We start from the raw sequence: 19,914 nt of genomic DNA, 5'->3' as shown, positions 1-19,914 counted from the left end.
AAATAAGAAAAACTTTTTTTTTTTCAAAATTTTCTGTCTTTTTTTCTTTTTTTTTGTAAAAAATAAAAAACCCAGAGGTGATTACATACCACCAAAAGAAAGCTCTGTTTGTGTGAAAAAAAATGATAAAAATTTCATATGGGTACAGTGTAGCATGACCGCGCAATTGTCATTCAAAGTATGACTGCGCTGAAAGCTGAAAATTGGCCTGGATGGGAAGGGTGTTTAAGTGCACAGTAGGCAAGTGGTTAATCACCCCACAATACAATCAGATATATTGGTCTCCCCTAAGTTATGGGACATTTGGATATCAGTGGCAGTGGATCCACATATGCGGTGAATCAGCTCTATTTTTAGCTACCCTACAGGCTCTACATGTATGACAAGATTAACCATGTAAGTGTTGTTTTCTCTCCAACTTTTTGAAGAAAACATATAACAATATATGTATTTGTATGATACTAGGCCCAGAATATAATAGTCATACTTCATATGATGAACACTTTCAATTTTATATAATAGGCCTAATTGTATTGTTGTTTCTGTTATTAGAACATTTCCAGTTTGAACCGTCCCTGAAGAAGGAAATTGACTTTCCGAAATATATTGGGCTGTAGTTCTTACCATCTCACGGTTACGGTTATATTCTTGACGCATACATATTGCATGTTATGTTTTTACCATTCATGCTCTTATGTTTGTCACTTTAATAAACTATATAATTTTTTGCATAGATCTTTGAATCAGTCTATTTATGTGCCCAAAAAATCCCATACATAGGGGAATTCTCTCTTGTATCTATATTTAGGGATGTGGCACATGCTTTTGGATCACCTGTCACGAGCAAACCCCTTTCGTGTTTAGGGTTTGGGATGCAAATTATGAACAAACAAAATGTGAATATAATTCACCGTTAATTGCACTCACAGGGACAACATTTTTTTTTACCTGGTAATGAGACATAATTCGGGGAATGGATTAAGGATAAAAATGCACAGATAAAAGTTCTAGTGAAAAAAGGGAAAATATGTCCATTTCAGGAACTAAGACACAAGAGGGACCTAATGATATTGAATGAAATACTGCATTTGCAGCTAAGACATTTTGTGACGTCACTACCCCAACGTATTAGGTCGGAGGAGGATTATTCTCCTTTTGAACGACTGTGTAATTCCCAGACGTTGGCGAAACATAATATCTCTCTGATTTAACCTTCTTAGCGGTATTCCCAAGCGTGGCTCGGGGTTAAATTTCAGAGCCAAAAGCGGTAACCCCGAGCCACACTCGGGGTACCGCCAGAAGCATCGCTGGATCCTGAAAGCAGGGTTACTTACCTTGTCACCGGGATCCAGCGATGTGTCCCGGCGGTGTCTCACGGCGGATCTTCCTCCCGATCGTCTCCGTGCCCCGGCTTCTGTCTCCTGCGACGTAACGTTCGCAGGGGGGTGGAACCGGCGGCAAATTCAAATGTAAAAACACACCAAACACACTGATACAATGCAAAATAATAAAAAATCATATTAGTTTGTCCCCCCAGTGCCCTTTCCTGCAGTTTTACTGTACTTTTTATGTGTATATATATATATATATATATATAATATGTGTATAAATATATTCTATATATACAGTATATATATATATATATATATATAATAAATGTATACAGTTGGTTTGGGCTGCTCATTCACAAGAATTACATGCAAAATAATGGTACCGCTTTCAGCACCTAAAATCCAAAAGAATCATACCGCCAGGGAGGTTAAAAAATTCTTACGGAGAGTGCGGAGCTGGGAATACCGCCATTCATTCTAAGATGGGAAGAGGAACTGGAAAAATGCCTGAAAGAGCAACAATTGGACAAAGTCCTGAAAGCCGTATACGGCCTGGCCAGAGATAAAAATACAATAGAAATTAACTACAAATATCTGGCCAGGTGGTATATAACCCCAGTTAAAGTTCAGAAACATCATCCGGAGCAGTCTATACTATGTTGGAGGTGTGTAAGGGTACTATGACACATATTTGGTTGGAATGTCCAAAAATAAGAGATTATTGGCAGAAGGTATGGCAATATATAGGGGAGATTGCGGAAACGGATATGGCTGATTACCCGTGTCTTTCTTTGTCTAATCCGCAACACAAATGGCTCAATAAAACAACATAAGAATACAATAGTACCATATTTGATAAATACAACAAAAGGGACAATCCCAAAAAAATGGTTAGACCCTGAGAGTCCTACGCTGAGGGATTGGTTTAAAAGAATTGAGTACATTCTAGGATTGAAGAGGAGGGAGGGGGGTGGGGAGAGAGGGAGTTTGGGGATTTTTTTTGTACAAGGATGATTAAACATGAATTTTTGTTTATGAAAATCCAAATAGAGAATACAAAAAAAAAATACCACCAACAGAAAGCTCTATTTAGGGGGAAAAAAGAACACAAAATTTGTTTGGGTACAGCATTGCATGACCGCCAACTGTCAGTTAAAGTAACGCAGTGCTGTTTTGCAAAAAATTACCTGGTCAGGAAGGGGGATGAATGTTCCGGAGGTCAAGTGGTTAAGACAAAAAAATTTTTTTTTCTTTAATTTTCTTCTTTTCGAAAGGTTTTTGACAAAAAGTTACAACTTCAAAAAAAAAACTCGCCATTACTAAATACAGTTTACTTTCCAAAAAGGGGTCATTTGGGGGATATATGTACTGTTCTGGCATTTTCGTGCCTCAAGAAATTAGATAGGCATAGATCAGATGTATATATCATAAATTGTGGAACTACACTACTGTATGCTTCCTACAGACTAAATAATATACACTCATTTGGGCTATTTTCACCAAAGAAATGTAGCAGAATACAGTTTGGCTTACATTTTGAAGAAAGATTATTTATTTGCAAAATTTTATGACAGAAGCAAAGAAAAATGCAGGTTTTTTTTTTAAAGTGTTACAGTATTTTTTCGATAATTTAGTAAAAAAATTAAAAAGTCAGTGGTGAATAAATACCACAAAAAGGAGCTCTTTGTGTGAAAAAATAACAATTTAATTTGGGTACAGTGTTGTGCAATTGTCATTTAAAGTGTGAGAGCACTGAAAGCTGAAAATTGTCCTGGGCAGGAAGAGGGTGAAAGTACCCAGTATTAATGTGGTTAATAAAAAAAAATGATGCCCACGTTTGCATTTCTTTCAGTATAGCCTCTGTTGGTTCTTTGATCTTTGTTACCCGTACAAATAATACTAGGTTGCTGTCATATGTTATCCACACATCTTATGAATGTGGAAACTGGCACATGTGGTTCCTTTATGTGTTGTTTTCTAAAATGCAGATGTTTGTGCTTTAGCGATCTGTATTTTTTTTTTTTTCAATCCTTCAGAGATTAAAAGATGTGCCTGGGGAAGCGTTTTATCCCTTACTGGGAGAAGAGTGAGTATGACATTGTTTTATTTTTTCTTTAATGCGGTAACTGTTAGAGCCCTTTTAAATCAGGTGTGTAAAAATAGCAGTGACAGGAGTTCACCATGAACATATGCTCATTTCAATGTTTTTTTACCTTTGCATCAGTCCCACAGGGAGAGAACACATCAAATTACTAATACGTTTATGCCACTTGATACATATGGTGCTCATTTTGAGTGACCTGAAAGTAGTGAATATGAATGAACTGCTGAGTAAAAAAAAAAAAAAGTGCAGTGACATGTTAATGTCACACTGATCATCTTTATTTATAAACGGCGCCCTGGAGAGTGAGATGATTCAGACAAGGATAGGTTAGGACCGTTATTGGCATTACGCTGCAGCGAGGCACAGCATGTCAGTGCCAGATGGGATACGTACTTATGTAACTAGCTTGTAATTTGTTCTTGTCTCTCTAATCACTTTGCAGCCAATCAAACATCCCTCACTCTGGTAGTAATACTGAGCTCTCTACCTCCACGCTTCCACTCATCATTAGGGAGAGGGATACAGAGTATCAGCTCAACAGGATCGTCTTATTTGACAGGCTTCTTAAGGTAAGCACTTCCCAGTATTATATTCATTTTTGCATTTTTCTGCGTACAGCTGTGTACTAACCTGTCACAAAGCAGAGCACTTCAAACTGAGGAGATGATGAAAAAATTGTATAGGCTTGTCAAAACAATCAGTAGATTGAGGTGTAAGCATCTAAAGCCTTATACAAATGTTGAGTTTGGCTCCACCTCTCCCAACTCCTCCTGACTGCCCATTACAGTAAAGAACCAACGTCAAAATCTTGGAGATAAAGGAACAGGGCCATTTTTAACATTTAGTGCGGTAGTAAAACCTAAGAAAATAAAAAGCTCCCGTCCTGCAAGTTAATGCTAGTATGCATTGCATACTTGCACATTATGAAAGACTTAACTCTAAGTCAAAGCCCGTTGGAGGCATGCTGTCACTACTGACAGGGCTTCCATCTTCATCCAGTCGCAGACTCCAGCCATGTGAATAGGCAAGCCGCAATGACATCACACTCAGCGGTCACCCATAGTTTGTAGAGGCCAATCAATATACACTTATTGGGATTTTTTGTACCAAAAACATGCAGCAGAATACATATTGGCCTAAATTGCTGAAGAAATTAGATTTTTTTTTTTTTTGGATATGTTTTATAGCAGAAAGTTAAAAAGATTATTTTAATTTGGTGCTCTTTTTTTGTTAATATTGCAAAAAACAAAAAAAACGCATCAAATACCACCACCTGACTGTCCATTATGGTAAAGAACCAATGTCAAAAACTTGAAAATGAACGAACGGGGCCATTTTTAACATTTAGTGTGGTAGTAAAGCCTAAACATTGCATACTTGCACATTATCAATGCAGGCTCCTGGGTTTAGTAACACTTTAACAACCAATGATTCATCAGCTGTCAGCGGGCTTCCCCACTAACAGCTGAAATGTAAACAAAATAATACTGGCAATTAATTTTAATTAATTAAGAGTAAATAAAAACACAACACAAGTTTTTGACAAGTCCTTTATTAAAAAATCTAAAAATCTAAAAATATTCCCACGGTGTAGATCCATCGGCAGTCACGATGCTTTACAGCCTATACCAACTAATTTTACTGTTGTGCGGGCACAGCCCCACTGCAAAAAAGGTTATTTTCTTTATTTTTCTAGACTTAAGGACTAAGTTCATGTACAGCCAAAACCTAACTTTTTTTTTTCTGTTTTGTCTAGTGTAGGGAAGTGTAAATCCATTTTTTATTTATTACATGTTACCAAATCTAAAGTTACATTTCTAATTTATTATTTCACACTGTTTCACTTTTTGCCCCAAAATGTTTCTCTTTTCTTTTTTTTTTTTTAAGGCATATCCATATAAGAAAAATCTGGTTTGGAAGGAAGCCAGGGTTGACATTCCTCCGCTTTTAAGAGGTTTAACTTGGGCAGCCCTGCTTGGGGTAGAGGTGAGAATCTTTATATTATGAAACTGGTATATATAGCTTTTGACTCTTTGGGCTTGCTCAGGCTAGCAATTGAGGGGCTGTAAAACTCTGTGGTTGTCCTGTGCTATAACCACCCCCACCCACAACCGCTACCCTCTTTAGTTGCAGAGGTAATGGGTGGGGGTGTATACTTATAGTGGCCATGATGCCTTGCTTCACGGCTGCACAATACAAATAGTCCACTTAAACTATTTCTGTGAGAGGAGTTGAAACCAAACTCCCAGTGCTGTAAGGAATAAAAAGTGCAACTGTCCACAAATACCCTTCAATGTATTGATCCACTACATAGGAAAGTCTACAGAGATCGTTTGATACCTGATAATAAAGTGACCTGGGTGGATAATATAAAATGCAATTGGACTTGTATGAGAATATAGGTCTAGTGAGAAGCTGAGTGGTGAATCTACACATTATGGAACCACACTTATTCATGAGGTGGCTTAGAGATCAACCGATTATTGGCAAAACCGATATATCGGCGGCCGATATGCACTTTCCTGGATATATCGGAATCGGCCCCTGAGGTTACCGATATTGCCGATATTTAGGGAAAGTGCATGTTCTTGGGTGATGCCTGCAGCTAGAGGCATCACCCCGGTACCGGTGTCCATAGCCAACGGTCGGCTGACTTGTAATGACAACCGATGCGGCTGAGAAGCCCCGGTGTAGCATGAAGATGTGTCCTCGTGGTAGCCGGTATCCCTGCCGCAAGTGCGCATGTGCCGGTCTCCATGTAAAAAAACCTCTCGGCGCCGAATCCAAAAACTGACAGCATTCAAAACAGCCAAACTTGGCGTTTTGAATGCTTTTTAGTGCCGAGGAGGGGTTTGAGGTCTTTTAGACCCCCAGATCCCTCCACAACAGTACCTTTAGAAAAAAAAATATAGTATATTTTTACATGTCTGAAAATATCGGCCGATATCCGATGACCAAAATATCGGTATCGGCATTAGAAAAACGATATCGGTCGATCACTAGTGTGGATTTGCAGTGACACTGGTGGAGCACATCATTTTGGAATGAAGTATGCAGCTGGATTTATGTGGACAATTGCATTGGTTATTCCTCACAGCACTGGGAGTTTGATTTCAACTCCTCTGACAGAAATGTGTTTAAGTGGACTATTTGTATTAAAACTGATGAATATATATATTTATTATAAGGTGTATTCTGTTGGCAGAACTGGGATTGTGGTCTCCCATTTTGACACAATACGGTATATGGTATAATATGTAATTGGACTGATGTATTGCAAAATATTTTGAAATAAGTGTACACACACAAGGTAAAAGTAATTTAATATATTTTTTATTAAGCGCTACACTGGTTTACACCTCTAGATTGAAGATGCTTTACTGCGTCCTTAGTAACACTCCCTTGTAACAAGAGTCTTTTACATGTTAAAAGTTATGAAAAGATATATTTCATACGCTATAATATACTGTATGTATCAGCTGTCCAAAAAAAGGGATATTTTAATAATTTCTTCAAATGTATCTTTTGAAGGGTGCTATTCAGGAAAAATATGATGCCACAGATAAAGACACCTCAATACCTACAGATCGGCAGGTAACGTTTCATAGCTTGAACCTAAGCCTCCTAACACTTCCTATCAAATGGCAATAAGAAAATCCATATATATCTTAACATGTATGCATCTACTGATATACAAGCCATGTTTTTGGTATTATTATAGACTACAGGATAATCATTTCTGGTGATTCCTAGAATCTACACTGTATATGCTGTTTATTAAGGTGCCAAAACTTCTATACATCCGTTCAAGTAAACCTGTCTGCCATTTTAACCACTTAAGCCCCGGAAGATTTTACCCCCATTCCGACCAGGGGGTATTTTGCGATTCGGCACTGCGTGAATTTAACGCACAATTGCGCGGTCGTGCGACGCTGTACCTAAACGAATTTGACGTCCTTTTTTTCCCACAAACAGAGCTTTCTTTTGGTGGTATTTGATCACCTGTGCGATTTTTTGATCACGCGCTATAAACAAAAAAAAGAGCGTCAATTTTGCAAAAATAGCAATATTTTTCACATTTTTTTATATGAAATTCCCCCCAAAAAAAATGTAAAAATCAAAATTTTTAAAAATTTTCGGCCAATTTATTTTATGCTACCTATGTTTGGTAAAAAAAATCGCAAAAAGCGTATTTTGATTGGTTTGCGCAAAAGTTATCGCGTTTACTAACAAAGGGAAAGATTTTTGTCATTTTTGTTGTTTTTTTTTTTAACGCGTAATGGCGGCGATCTGCGATTTTTTTTGCGGTACTGCGACATTGCGGCGGACAGATCGGACCCTTGACTGACATTTTTGACACTTTTGGGGTTACCAGTGACATTTCTACAGTAATCAGTGCTATATATATGCACTGTTACTGTAAAAATACACTGGTAGTGAAGGGGTTAACTTTATTTGGAAGGGAGGGGCTGTGTGTGTCCCTAGGGGCGTGGTTTCTACTGTGATTGGCTGTGGCTCTAGCTGTAAAGACACTGATCAACGGATCTACATACCAGATCCGTTTTATCAGTGTCTTTGCAGCGAAGAGAATGACAGGCAGTTTGTTTACACAAGCTGCCTGACATTCTCCCTCTCCCCCGCCGATCGCCGAGTGACCGGCGGACATCGGGTCCGCTGGTCACACGCGCGGGGGGGTCCGTGACCACGCGGGAGCGGGAGCGCGCCCCGGGGGGCGCGCGCTCGCTCCCTAGACCCTCACAAGCAAGCAACGTAGCCCTACGTTAGTTTGCCTGTGAGGGGCTGACCGCCGACGTAGATAGTCGTGCGGCGGTCGGCAAGTGGTTAAGCATTTAAGAATAAAAGGGCAAGCACCACAATAGACTTGTTTGTTAAAGTAAGGTTAGCCAGATAAACCCTTCTGTGGGCTTCTCCTCAATTTGTTTTACTTTTTGCTATTATCATATCCAATTACTTGGCCCAAATAGCTAAGAAGTATCTCTGTGGACTAGGAAACCAGTGATAGGACTAAGTATGCCCTGTCAACTGCCATTACTGTGGCCATAGGGAGTCCCGGGAAAATTACATTTCATTTTCCTAGTAACATTATTCAGCATGTGAAGAGAATTTCCCAGAAGACTCCACTCCCCCAAAGCATTCAACAGTTCCTGAAATTAGCCTAAATGCATCTCGTACAAGTCCAAAGAGACTGAGGTCAAACAGAGACAGATTGCTACATGGAATAGTTCATCATTCGTTATTTTCTTAGGTTTACTACACTGGAAATCTCATCTTTTTTTTGATACTTGAGAAGAGCCCTACAATTTTAAGGGGGAGAAAGGAAGTGTAACATTTCTTATTACAACACTAAGACTGATTAGGTAATATAGCAACAGCAGAATCAATCACTTTAAATTTGTTTAAAAGTTGATCTGGAGGGAACCTCTTATTTACAATAGAATTGTGGGAACTGTTTCTAGGTTGAAGTTGATATCCCACATTATGATCAATATAATGAGCTACTTGCCTTACCTGAACAACATAGGAAGTTTCAAAGGGTGCTAAATGGGCCCCGGTATTTAGAACTGGATTGTGCAAACTAGAAATCTGTGTTGACCACCAAAACTATTTGGGAAATATGTTCTTAATCATTCTGTAAGGGTGGCATAAGTAATTCTGAGTTAATAGCGGTATACTGCTGCCTACAGGAGAATTGGACACTTGCAAACAAGAAAGCTTTTAGTTAGCCAGGTATAATCCATCCCGCTCCCGTTCTTTAGTTTCTTGCTAATGTCCAGGGAGTATGGACATATTTTCTTCTTAGAGAAAAGCTAACCCATTTAACTTGACATATTTTCATTTTTATCAAGGTATTTTTGTCTTCAGCCATGATTCTTTGTTAGCTGCAGTGCTGTCAGGGCTCCTATTGCAGCTTTTCAAATTCCCTGTTTCTCAGCATCAACCTGGAGGACATACTCAGACCCCACCACAACGAAGGTGCAAAGATTGCATGTAATGTGACATTCGGCACTCTCCAAAACTTATAAACTGTGTTATCCGCAGAGTGATTTACAGATCCAGGGCTGTGATACACTTGTTGGTAATCAAGACTCTGGGAAGTATGCCCACCTGAATTGTGAAGACTGTCTGGAATGTGACATGTTTCACTGGGTCCTGTGTTGGCACTCTCCAGTATTTTGCTGCTGGGTTTGTTTGCTGCATGTATGTCCTGCACGCATACTTATCCTACATGTGAGGTGATCACCACCACAGCGCTCCTCAGCAAGGATCCCAGAGACCGTTCTCCTTGCTGCTGCCTAACAGTGCCACTGTTACGACTGACCATAGAGTTGACCTGTTAACCTGCTTTAGCAACTGATGTATCAGAATGCAGGAGCTGCAAGCATTGTTCTACACCTTTAAAGTGTGTTGCAAGGTGTAAATCTTTATTGCAAGGTGACTGGTCTACTCCTGACCAGCTATTTTCCCTTCCTAAACATTTTGCACAGCAATACCAGTTACATTGTAAACCAAGGACTCCCATATCTTCCAAACCTGTGACACAGTCCTCCTCACAAAGAGGGGATGCCCATGTTTCTTAAAGTGGGGGGACCTCTGGTAGTCTGTTTTGCAAGCAATTGGACCAAAAGCATCTCAGATAAATAAGTAAAGGACATAGTGTCCAGGGGTTAAAAGCTGGAATTTCAATCTCTACAATATGTAAGGAAAAGGTCTATGCCCTACTCCCCAAAAAACGATGTATATATATAAAAAGTAGTAATAAATTACCTAAAACATATAGTGTAAAAAGATAAAGCTACACCTATACCACTTCTCCAAAATTACATGTCAACAATAAACCCTGTGCATATAGCATACTTCACATAACTATCAGTGTAACCACAAAATTAAAAACCAGTGTCTGCAGGACTCAGTCTGAAAAAAAGAAAAGAAGTAGGCATACATGCCAGTGTCCATGCTGCATTCACAATACAATATAATTAATCTATACATTGTCTATAATACATTGGTCATAATACACTGAACAAAATTATAAATGCAACACTTTTGTCTTTGCCCCCATTTTTCATGAGCTAATCTCAAAGGTCTAAGACTTTTTCTATGTACACAAAAGGTAATTTCTGTTTTATGCTAGTGCCAATGGGACAATGTTTCCTGGTTGTGTATTACCTGACTCAGCCTCTCGGTCTCTACCTGGATTGACAAATTATCTTGATACACAGGACCATGTTGACTTTGGCCAGGTGGCTCACAAACCCAGCCCTAGAGTTGGGAAAATTCTTTTTTCGATTTGGTCTGGAAGATTCTCTTGATGGATGCCAGCCTGACAGGCTGTGGAGGAGTACTGGACACCCTGTCAGTGCAGGGGACTTGGCCTTTGCAGAAAACTCATCTCCTGACCAATGTTCTTGGAGCTATAAACTATTTGGTTAAGGCTTCTTCGCTAGACCTCTCAACGTCATGTGCTCCAGATTCAATCTGACAATCAGTGGCAAACATTAGTCATCAGGTAGGAGCCAAAAGTCTTTCTGCTCAAAGAGAAACCAACCAGATTCTGTATTGGGCAGAACTTCATGTTCAAGCTCTGTATGCACATTCCAGGTGTGGAATAATGGAAGGTGAACTTCCTCATATGACAATGTCTGGATTTAGGAGAATGGTCTCTTTCCCAAACGTGTTTCAAATCTCTGTCACAGATGGGGAACACCAGACCTGGACCTTCTGGCTTCCAGATTCAACAAACTGAGCAAGTTTGTCTCCAGGCCCAGAGATCCTCTAGTAATGGCAGTGGATGTAACCTGATCAACACCTTTCCTCCTCTGAAGCTCCTTTTCTTATTGAGGAATTGAGAATGGAGTGCATTTCAGTGATACTCATCGCACCGATCTTGCCCAGACAGATGTGGTACCTCATTAGACTCCTGGCGCATACTCTGTGAGCTTGGCAGAGCCACTGTACAAAATTTTGCTCACAGGAACTCCATTGGATCTGAACCTGGTGCTGCTGGCTCTTCAAAAACTGCTCTTTAAACCTCTCAGAGATATTCTTGTGTCCACACTCACTCATGAGGTTTCCTCCCTTATTACCCTCACATCTGCAAAGTGAGTTAGTGGATCTCTCTTATAGAGAACCCTTTCTTGTTTTACGCAGAGACAATGTTACCTTCAGAGTTATAACCTTTATTCTCCCTATGGGGGTTTCTGCATTTCATCTTAAGCAGCAAATTGTATTTTTATCTCTGTCTAGCTCTGGTACATCATAAGAGGATCTCCCTCCATTGTTTGGGTGTGGTGCAACCTGTTCAAATCTATATTGTCTACATTTTCTTTCAAACAAACTGACTTTCTTTTCTGAAGGTCTCCATACGGTAGAACCTGTCTCTTGTTCCACCATTTCTGGGTGGCTCAAGCAGCTCCTTATTCAAGCCTATAGGTTTGTAGATGATGATTTACCTTCTCCTGCCAAGGAGCACACCAGTAAATAGATCAGTAAGTGCTTCTTGGGTATATGCAGGGCCGGTGCAAGGATTTTTTGGCGCCCTAGGCAAAATAAAAATTGCCGCCCCCCCCCCCCCCCCCCAAAAGCACAAAAAGCCATTATGTAAAATAAAGTGCAAATTTTAATACAAAACATTCTGAAAGTGCAATACAACATATAGTTGTTAAGAGAAAAATAAACTGTATTAGAACACATGTTTTATGAAAGTGCATCAAACATGCAGCATGCAGGGCAATGACGCACTTTAATGAAAGGGTCATTCTAATAGAGTTTAATGGCAGCGCACCTAAAAATGTGTGTAAAACATGCAGATCGATGCAACATGGAAAAACGACACCAAGTAGATGTAAACAGGGCCTTCAATTCACCTTATCCTTAACTTTCACACTGCCTTATTAACCGGTTCCGGACTGCCCACCACATATTTACTGCGCGTCTGTGACAGGCTGGCCCTCAAGCGCAAACCGGCGTAGACCTACGACGGTCGCTCCCCTGCAGCTGTGAGCGCCTGTAGTCCGGGTTCACATTTGTTCGATGCGGGAATTCTGCGAATATACAGTGTGATCCCGCATCGCATCCGCACCCCTGGCAGTTCACACTGCCATATGCGATACGCTGGGGGTGTCAATTAAAAGTTAATGACACCCCCAGATCAGATCGCATCTCGCAGTGCAAACTGCATGGCTGATTTTGCACCGCACAGAGATTGCATGTAATTAACCCCTTCCGTACCGCGTCATGTAAAATGACGTCGGCACAAATCCTTTCTCGATCCGGGCCGACGTCATATGACGGCGCCCGGATCTCCCCGCTACTGCGCGCCCCCGGGGGCGCGCAGCGCGGCGATCGGGGGTGAGGCTCGTCCCTCGGACTGAGCCCAACCCCGATCAAGGTAAACAGCCAATGAAATTGGCTGTTTACCACGTGATCGGCTGTGTCAATCACAGCCGATCACATGAGCGGCTCCAGCGCGAGCCGCTCGTTCCTTCCTTAATGCGCGCCTCCCTCGGACAGAGCCCATCCCCGATCTAGGTAAAGAGCCAATGAAATTGGCTCTTTACCACGTGACCGGCTGTGTCCAATCACAGCCGGTCACAAATGTCATCAGAGAACAAGGTAACTAGCTGTCACCGTGTTCTCCTCCTCACACACTGATCCTGTGTGAGGAGGAGATTGTGGTAACAGCTAGTTACCAATCATAGTGCACCCCAACCACACTGATTGCCCCCCCCCCAATAAAGAGCACCTGTCACTAGCCCATCAAAGTACCCGAGTACCTGTCACCAGCCCATCAGGTACTCAGATGACAGGTACTCGGGTACTCTGATGGGCTGATGACAGGTACTCTGATGGGCTGGTGACAGGTACTCGGGTACTCTGATGATGGGTACTCGGGTACTCTGATGACAGGTACTCGGGTACTCTGATGACAGGTACTCTGATGGGCTGGTGACAGGTACTCGGGTACTCTGATGACAGGTACTCGGGTACTCTGATGATGGGTACTTGGGTACTCTGATGACAGGTACTCGGGTACTCTGGTGACAGGTACTCTGATGGGCTGGTGACAGGTACTCGGGTACTCTGATGACAGGTACTCGGGTACTCTGATGACGGGTACTCGGGTACTCTGATGACAGGTACTCGGGTACTCTGATGACAGGTACTCGGGTACTCTGATGACAGGTACTCGGGTACTCTGATGACAGGTACTCGGGTACTTTGAGTACCCGTCATCGGAGTACCCGAGTACCTGTCACCTACCCAACAGAGTACCCGAGTACCTTCCACCTGCTCATCAGAGTACCTGACACCTGAAGTACCCGAGTACTTGCCACCTGCTCATCATTACCCATCACTACTCATCAGTACTCATCAGTACCCATCAGTACCTATCACCTATTAGTATCAGTACTGATCATCCGTACCCATCATCAGTACAGTATCAGTATCACCTATCAGTATCAGTACTACTCATCAGTACCTATCACCTGCCTGTCACCTGCCCATAAGAGTACCCGAGTACCTGTCACCTGCCTATCGGAGTACTCGAGTACCTGCCACTTGCTCATCAGTACCAGAGTACCTGTCACCTGCCCAGCAAAGTACCCGAGTACCTGTCACCCTTCATACAGCCACCATGTCTAAGTCCAAAAAGGTTAACATACGTCGTCCGTTTAAACCTAAATACCGGTGTTATGGCAGCAGATAGCTGCCATAACCCTGGGATTTTTTTAAACGGTGGACGGTTGGCTTTCCGATAAGGGTGGTCCCAGCGGCAGATTCGCCGCGGGATCACCCTTCCGGGGTGGCGGAAGAGGTGCCCCCCCCCTCCCGCTGCATTCTGGTCCTTTTCCCCGCTTACCGGACCCGCCGGCAGCGGGGAAAACGATCCGGTCCCAGATCCTCACAGACAGGATGTCGAGTGAGGGCAAGCTTGCCCTCACTCGACTCTATGGTCTTGGAGGACCGGAGCTACGGCAAACGTCGTTGCCTAGCAACCAGTTTAAAGGTCCCTTTTTTTTTTTTTCATTTTATTTAATTTTTTTTTAATTTTTTTTTTTTTAATTTTTTCTATCTTTTAGTGTACTTGTGAGATCTGAGGACTTTTTGACCCCAGATCTCAGAAAAAAGAGGTCCTGTCGTGCCTTTTTCTATTACAAGTAATGTTTACATTTCTTGCAATAGAAATAAAAATGATCAATTTTTTTTTTTTAAAAAAAACAGTGTAAAAATAAAAAATAATAAATAAAATAAATAGTAAAAAAAAAAAAAAAAAAAATTAAAGCGCCGTGTCCCCGCGAGCTCGCGCGCAGAAGCGAACGCATACGGAAACCCCGCCCACATATGTAAACAGTGTTCAAACTACACATGTGAGGTATCGTCGCGATCGTTAGAGCAAGAGCAATAATTTGAGCCATAGACCTGCTCTGTAAGATAGCAACCTGTAGAAATTTTTAAAATGTCGCCTATGGGGATTTTTAAGTACCAAAATTTGTCACCATTCTGTGAGCGTGCGCAATTTTGAAGCATGACATGTTGGGTATCTATTTACTCGGCGTAACATTATCTTTCACATTATGGAAAACAATTGGGCTAACTTTACTGGTTTCTTATTTTTTAATTAAAAAAAGTGATTTTTTTCCCAAAAAATTGCGTTTGGAAGACCGCTGCGCAAATACGGTGTGATAAAAAATATTGCAATAATCTCCATTTTATTCTCTAGGGTCTCTGCTAAAAAAAATATATAATGTTTTGGGGTTCTAAGTAGTTTTCTAGCAAAAACAACTGATTTTAGCTTGTAAACACCAAATGTCAAAAATAGGCCTAGGCAAGTGGCTAGGATGCATGATGATGCTCCTTGGATGTTTAGGCCCCTCTATATGGCTAGGCTGTGAAAAAGTCTCACACATGTGGTATTGCCATACTCAGGAGGAGTGGCAGAATGTATTTTGGGGTGTCATTTTTGCGATGTACATGCTATGTGTTAGGAATATCCTATAAATTGACAACTTTGTGTAAAAAAAAAAGTTTTTATTTTTTTCCCACATTTTCCAAAAACTTGTGGAAAAAAATGACATGTTCAAAGGACCCATAATGCCTCATAGAATATACGTTGGAGTGTTTGCTTTCCAAAATGTAATTTTGTGGACTTTTCCATTGTATTGTTGCTCTAGGGCCTTGAAAAGTGTGATAGGTAGTAAGAAAGTTTTATGTGTATTTATGCTCCTAAAACGCCTTATGGTGCTACTTGGACGTGGAGTCTCTTTTTGTGGCCAGGCTGTGTAAAAGTCTCACACATGTGGTATCACCATACTCAGAAGGAGTAGCAGAATGAATTTTGGGGTGTCATTTTTGCTGTGTACATGCTATGTGTTAGAAATAGCTTATAAATTGACAACGTTTTGGGAAAAAAAAAGAAAAAAAAATGTTTTCTTCATTTTCCCAAGAATTGTGGGAAAAAATTATAACTTCAAAAAACTCACCATGCCTCTTACTAAATACCTTGGACTGTCTACTTTACAAAAAGGGGTCATTTGGGGGGTATTTGTACTGTCCTGACATTTCAGGGCCTCAAGAAAGGAGATAGGCCATCAGTACATCTGGTGTGATCAATTTTCAGTAATTGGTACCATAGCTTCTAGACTCAATAACTTTCACACAGACTAAATAATATACACTAATTTGGGTTAATTTTACCAGAGATATGTAGCAGTATAAATTTTGGCCCAAATGTATGAAGAAAAATTAATTTTTTGCAAAATTTTATAATAGAAACTAAAAAAAAGTGGTTTTTTTGCAAAATTTTTGCTCTTTTTTTGCTTATATCACGAAAAAAAAAAACCCCCAGTTGTGATCAAATACCACCAAAAGAAAGCTCTATTTGTGTGAAAAAAATGATAAAAATTTTGTTTGGTTACAGTGTAGCATGACTGAGCAATTGTCATTCAAAGTGTGAGAGTGCTGAAAGCTGAAAATTGGTCTGGGCAGGAAGGGGGTCTAACTGCTCTGTATGGAAGCGGTTAAGGAGCAGTGCGCTCCGAATTACATGCGATCTCTGTGATCGCACAAATGTGAACCGGCCCTAAGTGCCGGTTCACATTATTGCGGCTGCGGCGATCGCATGTAATGTCGGAGCACACTGCTCCTTCATTACATGCGATCGGGTGTGCGGTGCGAATTCAGCCATACACTTTGTATGGCTAAATTCGCACTGCACCCGCAGCAAAGACACACATGACCCTTTTTTTCAGCTGCATCAGGATCGGATCGCACAGTGGTTCACACTTGTGCGATCCGATCCTGTGGGAACTGTAAGGTCCGGGTCACACTTATGCGATGCGGGAAGACTGTGAATTTGCAGCCTGTTCCCGCTTCGCAAAATACGCAGGGGGTGTCAATGAAATGTTAACGACACCCCAGTTTGATCGCATATCGCAGTGCGATCTGACAGTTCGCACAGGATCGGATCGCACAAGTGTGAACCACTGTGCGATCCGAACCTGATGCGGCTGAAAAAAAGAGTCCTGTGCGTCTTTGGTGCGGTGCGAATTTAGCCATACAAAGTGTATGGCTGAACTCGCACCGCACAGCCGATCGCATGTAATGAAGGAGCAGTGCGCTCCGACATTACATGCGATTGCCGCAGCCGCAATAATGTGAACCGGCACTAAAGATCGCACTGCGATATGCGATCAAACTGGGGGTGTCGTTAACATTTCATTGACACCCCCAGCGTATCGCATATGGCAGTGTGAACTGCCAGGGGTGCGTTTGCGATGTGGGAACACGCTATATATTCGCAGCCTTCCCACATCGCACAAGTGTGACCCGGACCTTAGGCAGAATACAAATAGGGAGCCGAGCACAAGACAAGAGAAGTAGAGAAGATTTTTTTAAAACAGCCACAATAAAACAATTATACTCCATCCCAAGGATAAATGTAATGTTACCCCTCCCTCACTGAATATACCCATTTAAAATGCCCATTTTCACTCACGTTTTTATGTGTGTGTTCAAAATGGCACCAGCACGGCAGCACCAGGTCGGACAGGTCCTCTTCTCCTGGATCTTCTTCCTTCTTCCTGGATCTGGGGGTCTGGCCGGGGACTGGTCCTTCTTGCACTATCTGCTCTGATTCAAAATGTGTTCCTTCCCGCTCCTGGATGCGATGAGCCTGCCCGGTCTCCTCCCCCCGCCCGCCCGGTCTCCTCTTCCCGCCCACCCGGTCTCCTCCCCCCGCCCGCCCGGTCTCCTCTTCCCGCCCGCCCAGTCTCCTCTTCCCGCCCACCCGGTCTCCTCTTCCCGCCCGCCCGGTCTCCTCTTCCCGCCCGCCCGGTCTTCTCCCCCCGCCCGCCCGACGTCATCGGCAGGGCAGGGGGAACCTCCACTGATGCAAAGCCTTCAGACGCTGAAGGCTGGAGCCATCCAGGAGACCTACGTCACGCGCTGCCTGTCACACACACAAGTCTGTATGTGACACAGAGAGAGAGAGACATGATTATTGAGCCGAGGGCGCCGCCGCCCGCCGAGGCCGAGCCGATGGTACAGTTGTTAGCAGCACAGCAGCTAGAGGGGCGCCGCACCGCACGGCCGGCATACAGTAGTCATTGCGGACAGACAGCGCAACAAGTAGGATGCTGGCGCCCCCCTGCTGAGTGGCGCCCTAGGCGACTGCCTGGGTCGCCTTACAGGTGGCGCCGGCCCTGGGTATATGTTCCCAAATTTGCAAGGCCACCACCTGTTCTTCTGTTTAGATGTTTTCTAAGTTTTACCATGTGGATGTTCAGGCATCAGCTATGCCTGAGTAGTCCTCGGTTTTACCCTACTGTCTTGTGAGCTTTATAGCTCTTTTTTTGCTGTAATGCCCACCTTTCAATTGGACTGCTTTTAATGTCTAGGTTGTCTCAGAATTACTACTTACCCCATGTTATTTATTGAACAATTAAGAAAGCAGGATGTTTTTTACTTCAATATCCTTGAGTTCATTAGGGGACGCTGGTCCCACCCCTCTGCCTTATGCTCACACCTACTACTGCTTTTGCACGAGAATGAAGTATGATGGGAGTTGGAGGGATTACACCTTGTTGAATAACAGCTCTTTTGTTTGCTAGTGCCAAATTCTCCTGTAGGCAACAGTATTACTCAGTAACAACCTCAGAATAATTTATGACCCTGTGTCATATAGGCATCCTGTTTTAGATGCCCATACATTTAGCACAGTGCAGTATTGGCTAGCTGAGTTGTATTGCTATTATTGTTTTTTAGATTGAAGTTGATATCCCACGATGTCATCAGTATGATGAGCTGCTATCCTCACCAGAAGGGCATGCAAAGTTTCGGAGAGTGCTAAAAGCTTGGGTGGTGTCACATCCAAACCTAGTATACTGGCAAGGTGAGTTACTCTACTCTTCATATTGCTATTATAGTATTGTGTGCCTTACATTCAGACTCCATATCCTGGTGGGATGATTTACTCTGATCATTATATTGCTGTTACTTGTATTGTGTGCCTTCTATCCAGTATACTGATGGGGTAAGTTGCACTAATACTATAATTTTCCTGTTATTGGTATTGTGTGTTTCTTACATCTAAACCTAGTATATTGGCATCATGCGTTTCACTGCTATTACTTTTATGTGGTTTGGGAGCAGAAATCTGTTTGATACTGTTTTCTTATATTGCCACAAATCTTCCTAACATTTCCTGATTTATAAATTGTACAGTGTGAATCCTTAACAATAGCAAACCCACATGCATAGTCTTTAGACTACTTTGGTTATGGGAAAAAGTAAATTCCCACAAGAGTATTGAACAAGACTGAGGGATTAGCACAAGTCATGAGACCATCGTGATCTATGCAGACCAGCTGCTTATAGAGAAATGACAAAATGCTTTACATTGTGATGCCTGAACAACTACACATTATAATTTAATAGACATGCTTATGTTAAAAATACAGAACGGATTCTATAATTCACATAGGGGGGTGACATTCTCTGAAGCATCACACAAGCTGATTTTACCCAGTACCCTTGTAGTAACAAATGTATGTAAAGCAAAGAGAAGATTGCAAGATATCTGACCTAAAAGGAAGAGAGAAGAAGATCTATTTAAAATGAACAGAATGACTTCCTTTTTGCACTTGCTTTGACTTAACACACATTAAAGTGCCTACAGCTTTAAATGCTTTTTTTGATATGTTTTTGATGCTTCTGTGATGCTTCGAAGATGCTTTAATAAAGCTTGGCAAATGCTCTGTGCGTGTTGATTTTCTATTTGTTTTATGGAGGCCTAGTAGAACCCCAGCTGAGTAGTACTCCCACTCAGCTGATCCCAGCCTATTAGTACACCTGTTCAGCAGATCCCCTTCTCAGTTGTACCCCCAGCTCTGCATATGCCCCACTGAGTAGTACCCTCATCTCTGCTGATCCCCCGCTCAGTAGTAACTCCCAGCTCTG

The 19,914-nt window shown here is 41.9% G+C and overlaps 1 protein-coding gene across 1 annotated transcript in view; it reads left to right on the top strand.

Moving 5' to 3' along the window:
* Nucleotides 1-19,914, top strand: part of TBCK (TBC1 domain containing kinase) — a 554,412-nt gene that overhangs the window by 152,753 nt on the left and 381,745 nt on the right. Inside the window, exons 13-17 of the mRNA XM_082256928.1 lie at nt 3,368-3,417; nt 3,878-4,004; nt 5,323-5,421; nt 6,967-7,029; nt 18,721-18,847. Of these exons, the coding sequence (XP_082113054.1) occupies nt 3,368-3,417; nt 3,878-4,004; nt 5,323-5,421; nt 6,967-7,029; nt 18,721-18,847 (466 nt within the window). The remainder of the gene's footprint in view (nt 1-3,367; nt 3,418-3,877; nt 4,005-5,322; nt 5,422-6,966; nt 7,030-18,720; nt 18,848-19,914) is intronic.

Source organism: Pelophylax lessonae, assembly GCF_965119305.1.
Source record: "Pelophylax lessonae genome assembly, chromosome: 1".
Lineage (NCBI taxonomy): Eukaryota > Metazoa > Chordata > Amphibia > Anura > Ranidae > Pelophylax > Pelophylax lessonae.
Note: the sequence above shows the minus strand (reverse complement) of the source record. Positions and strands in the feature narration are given on the sequence as shown.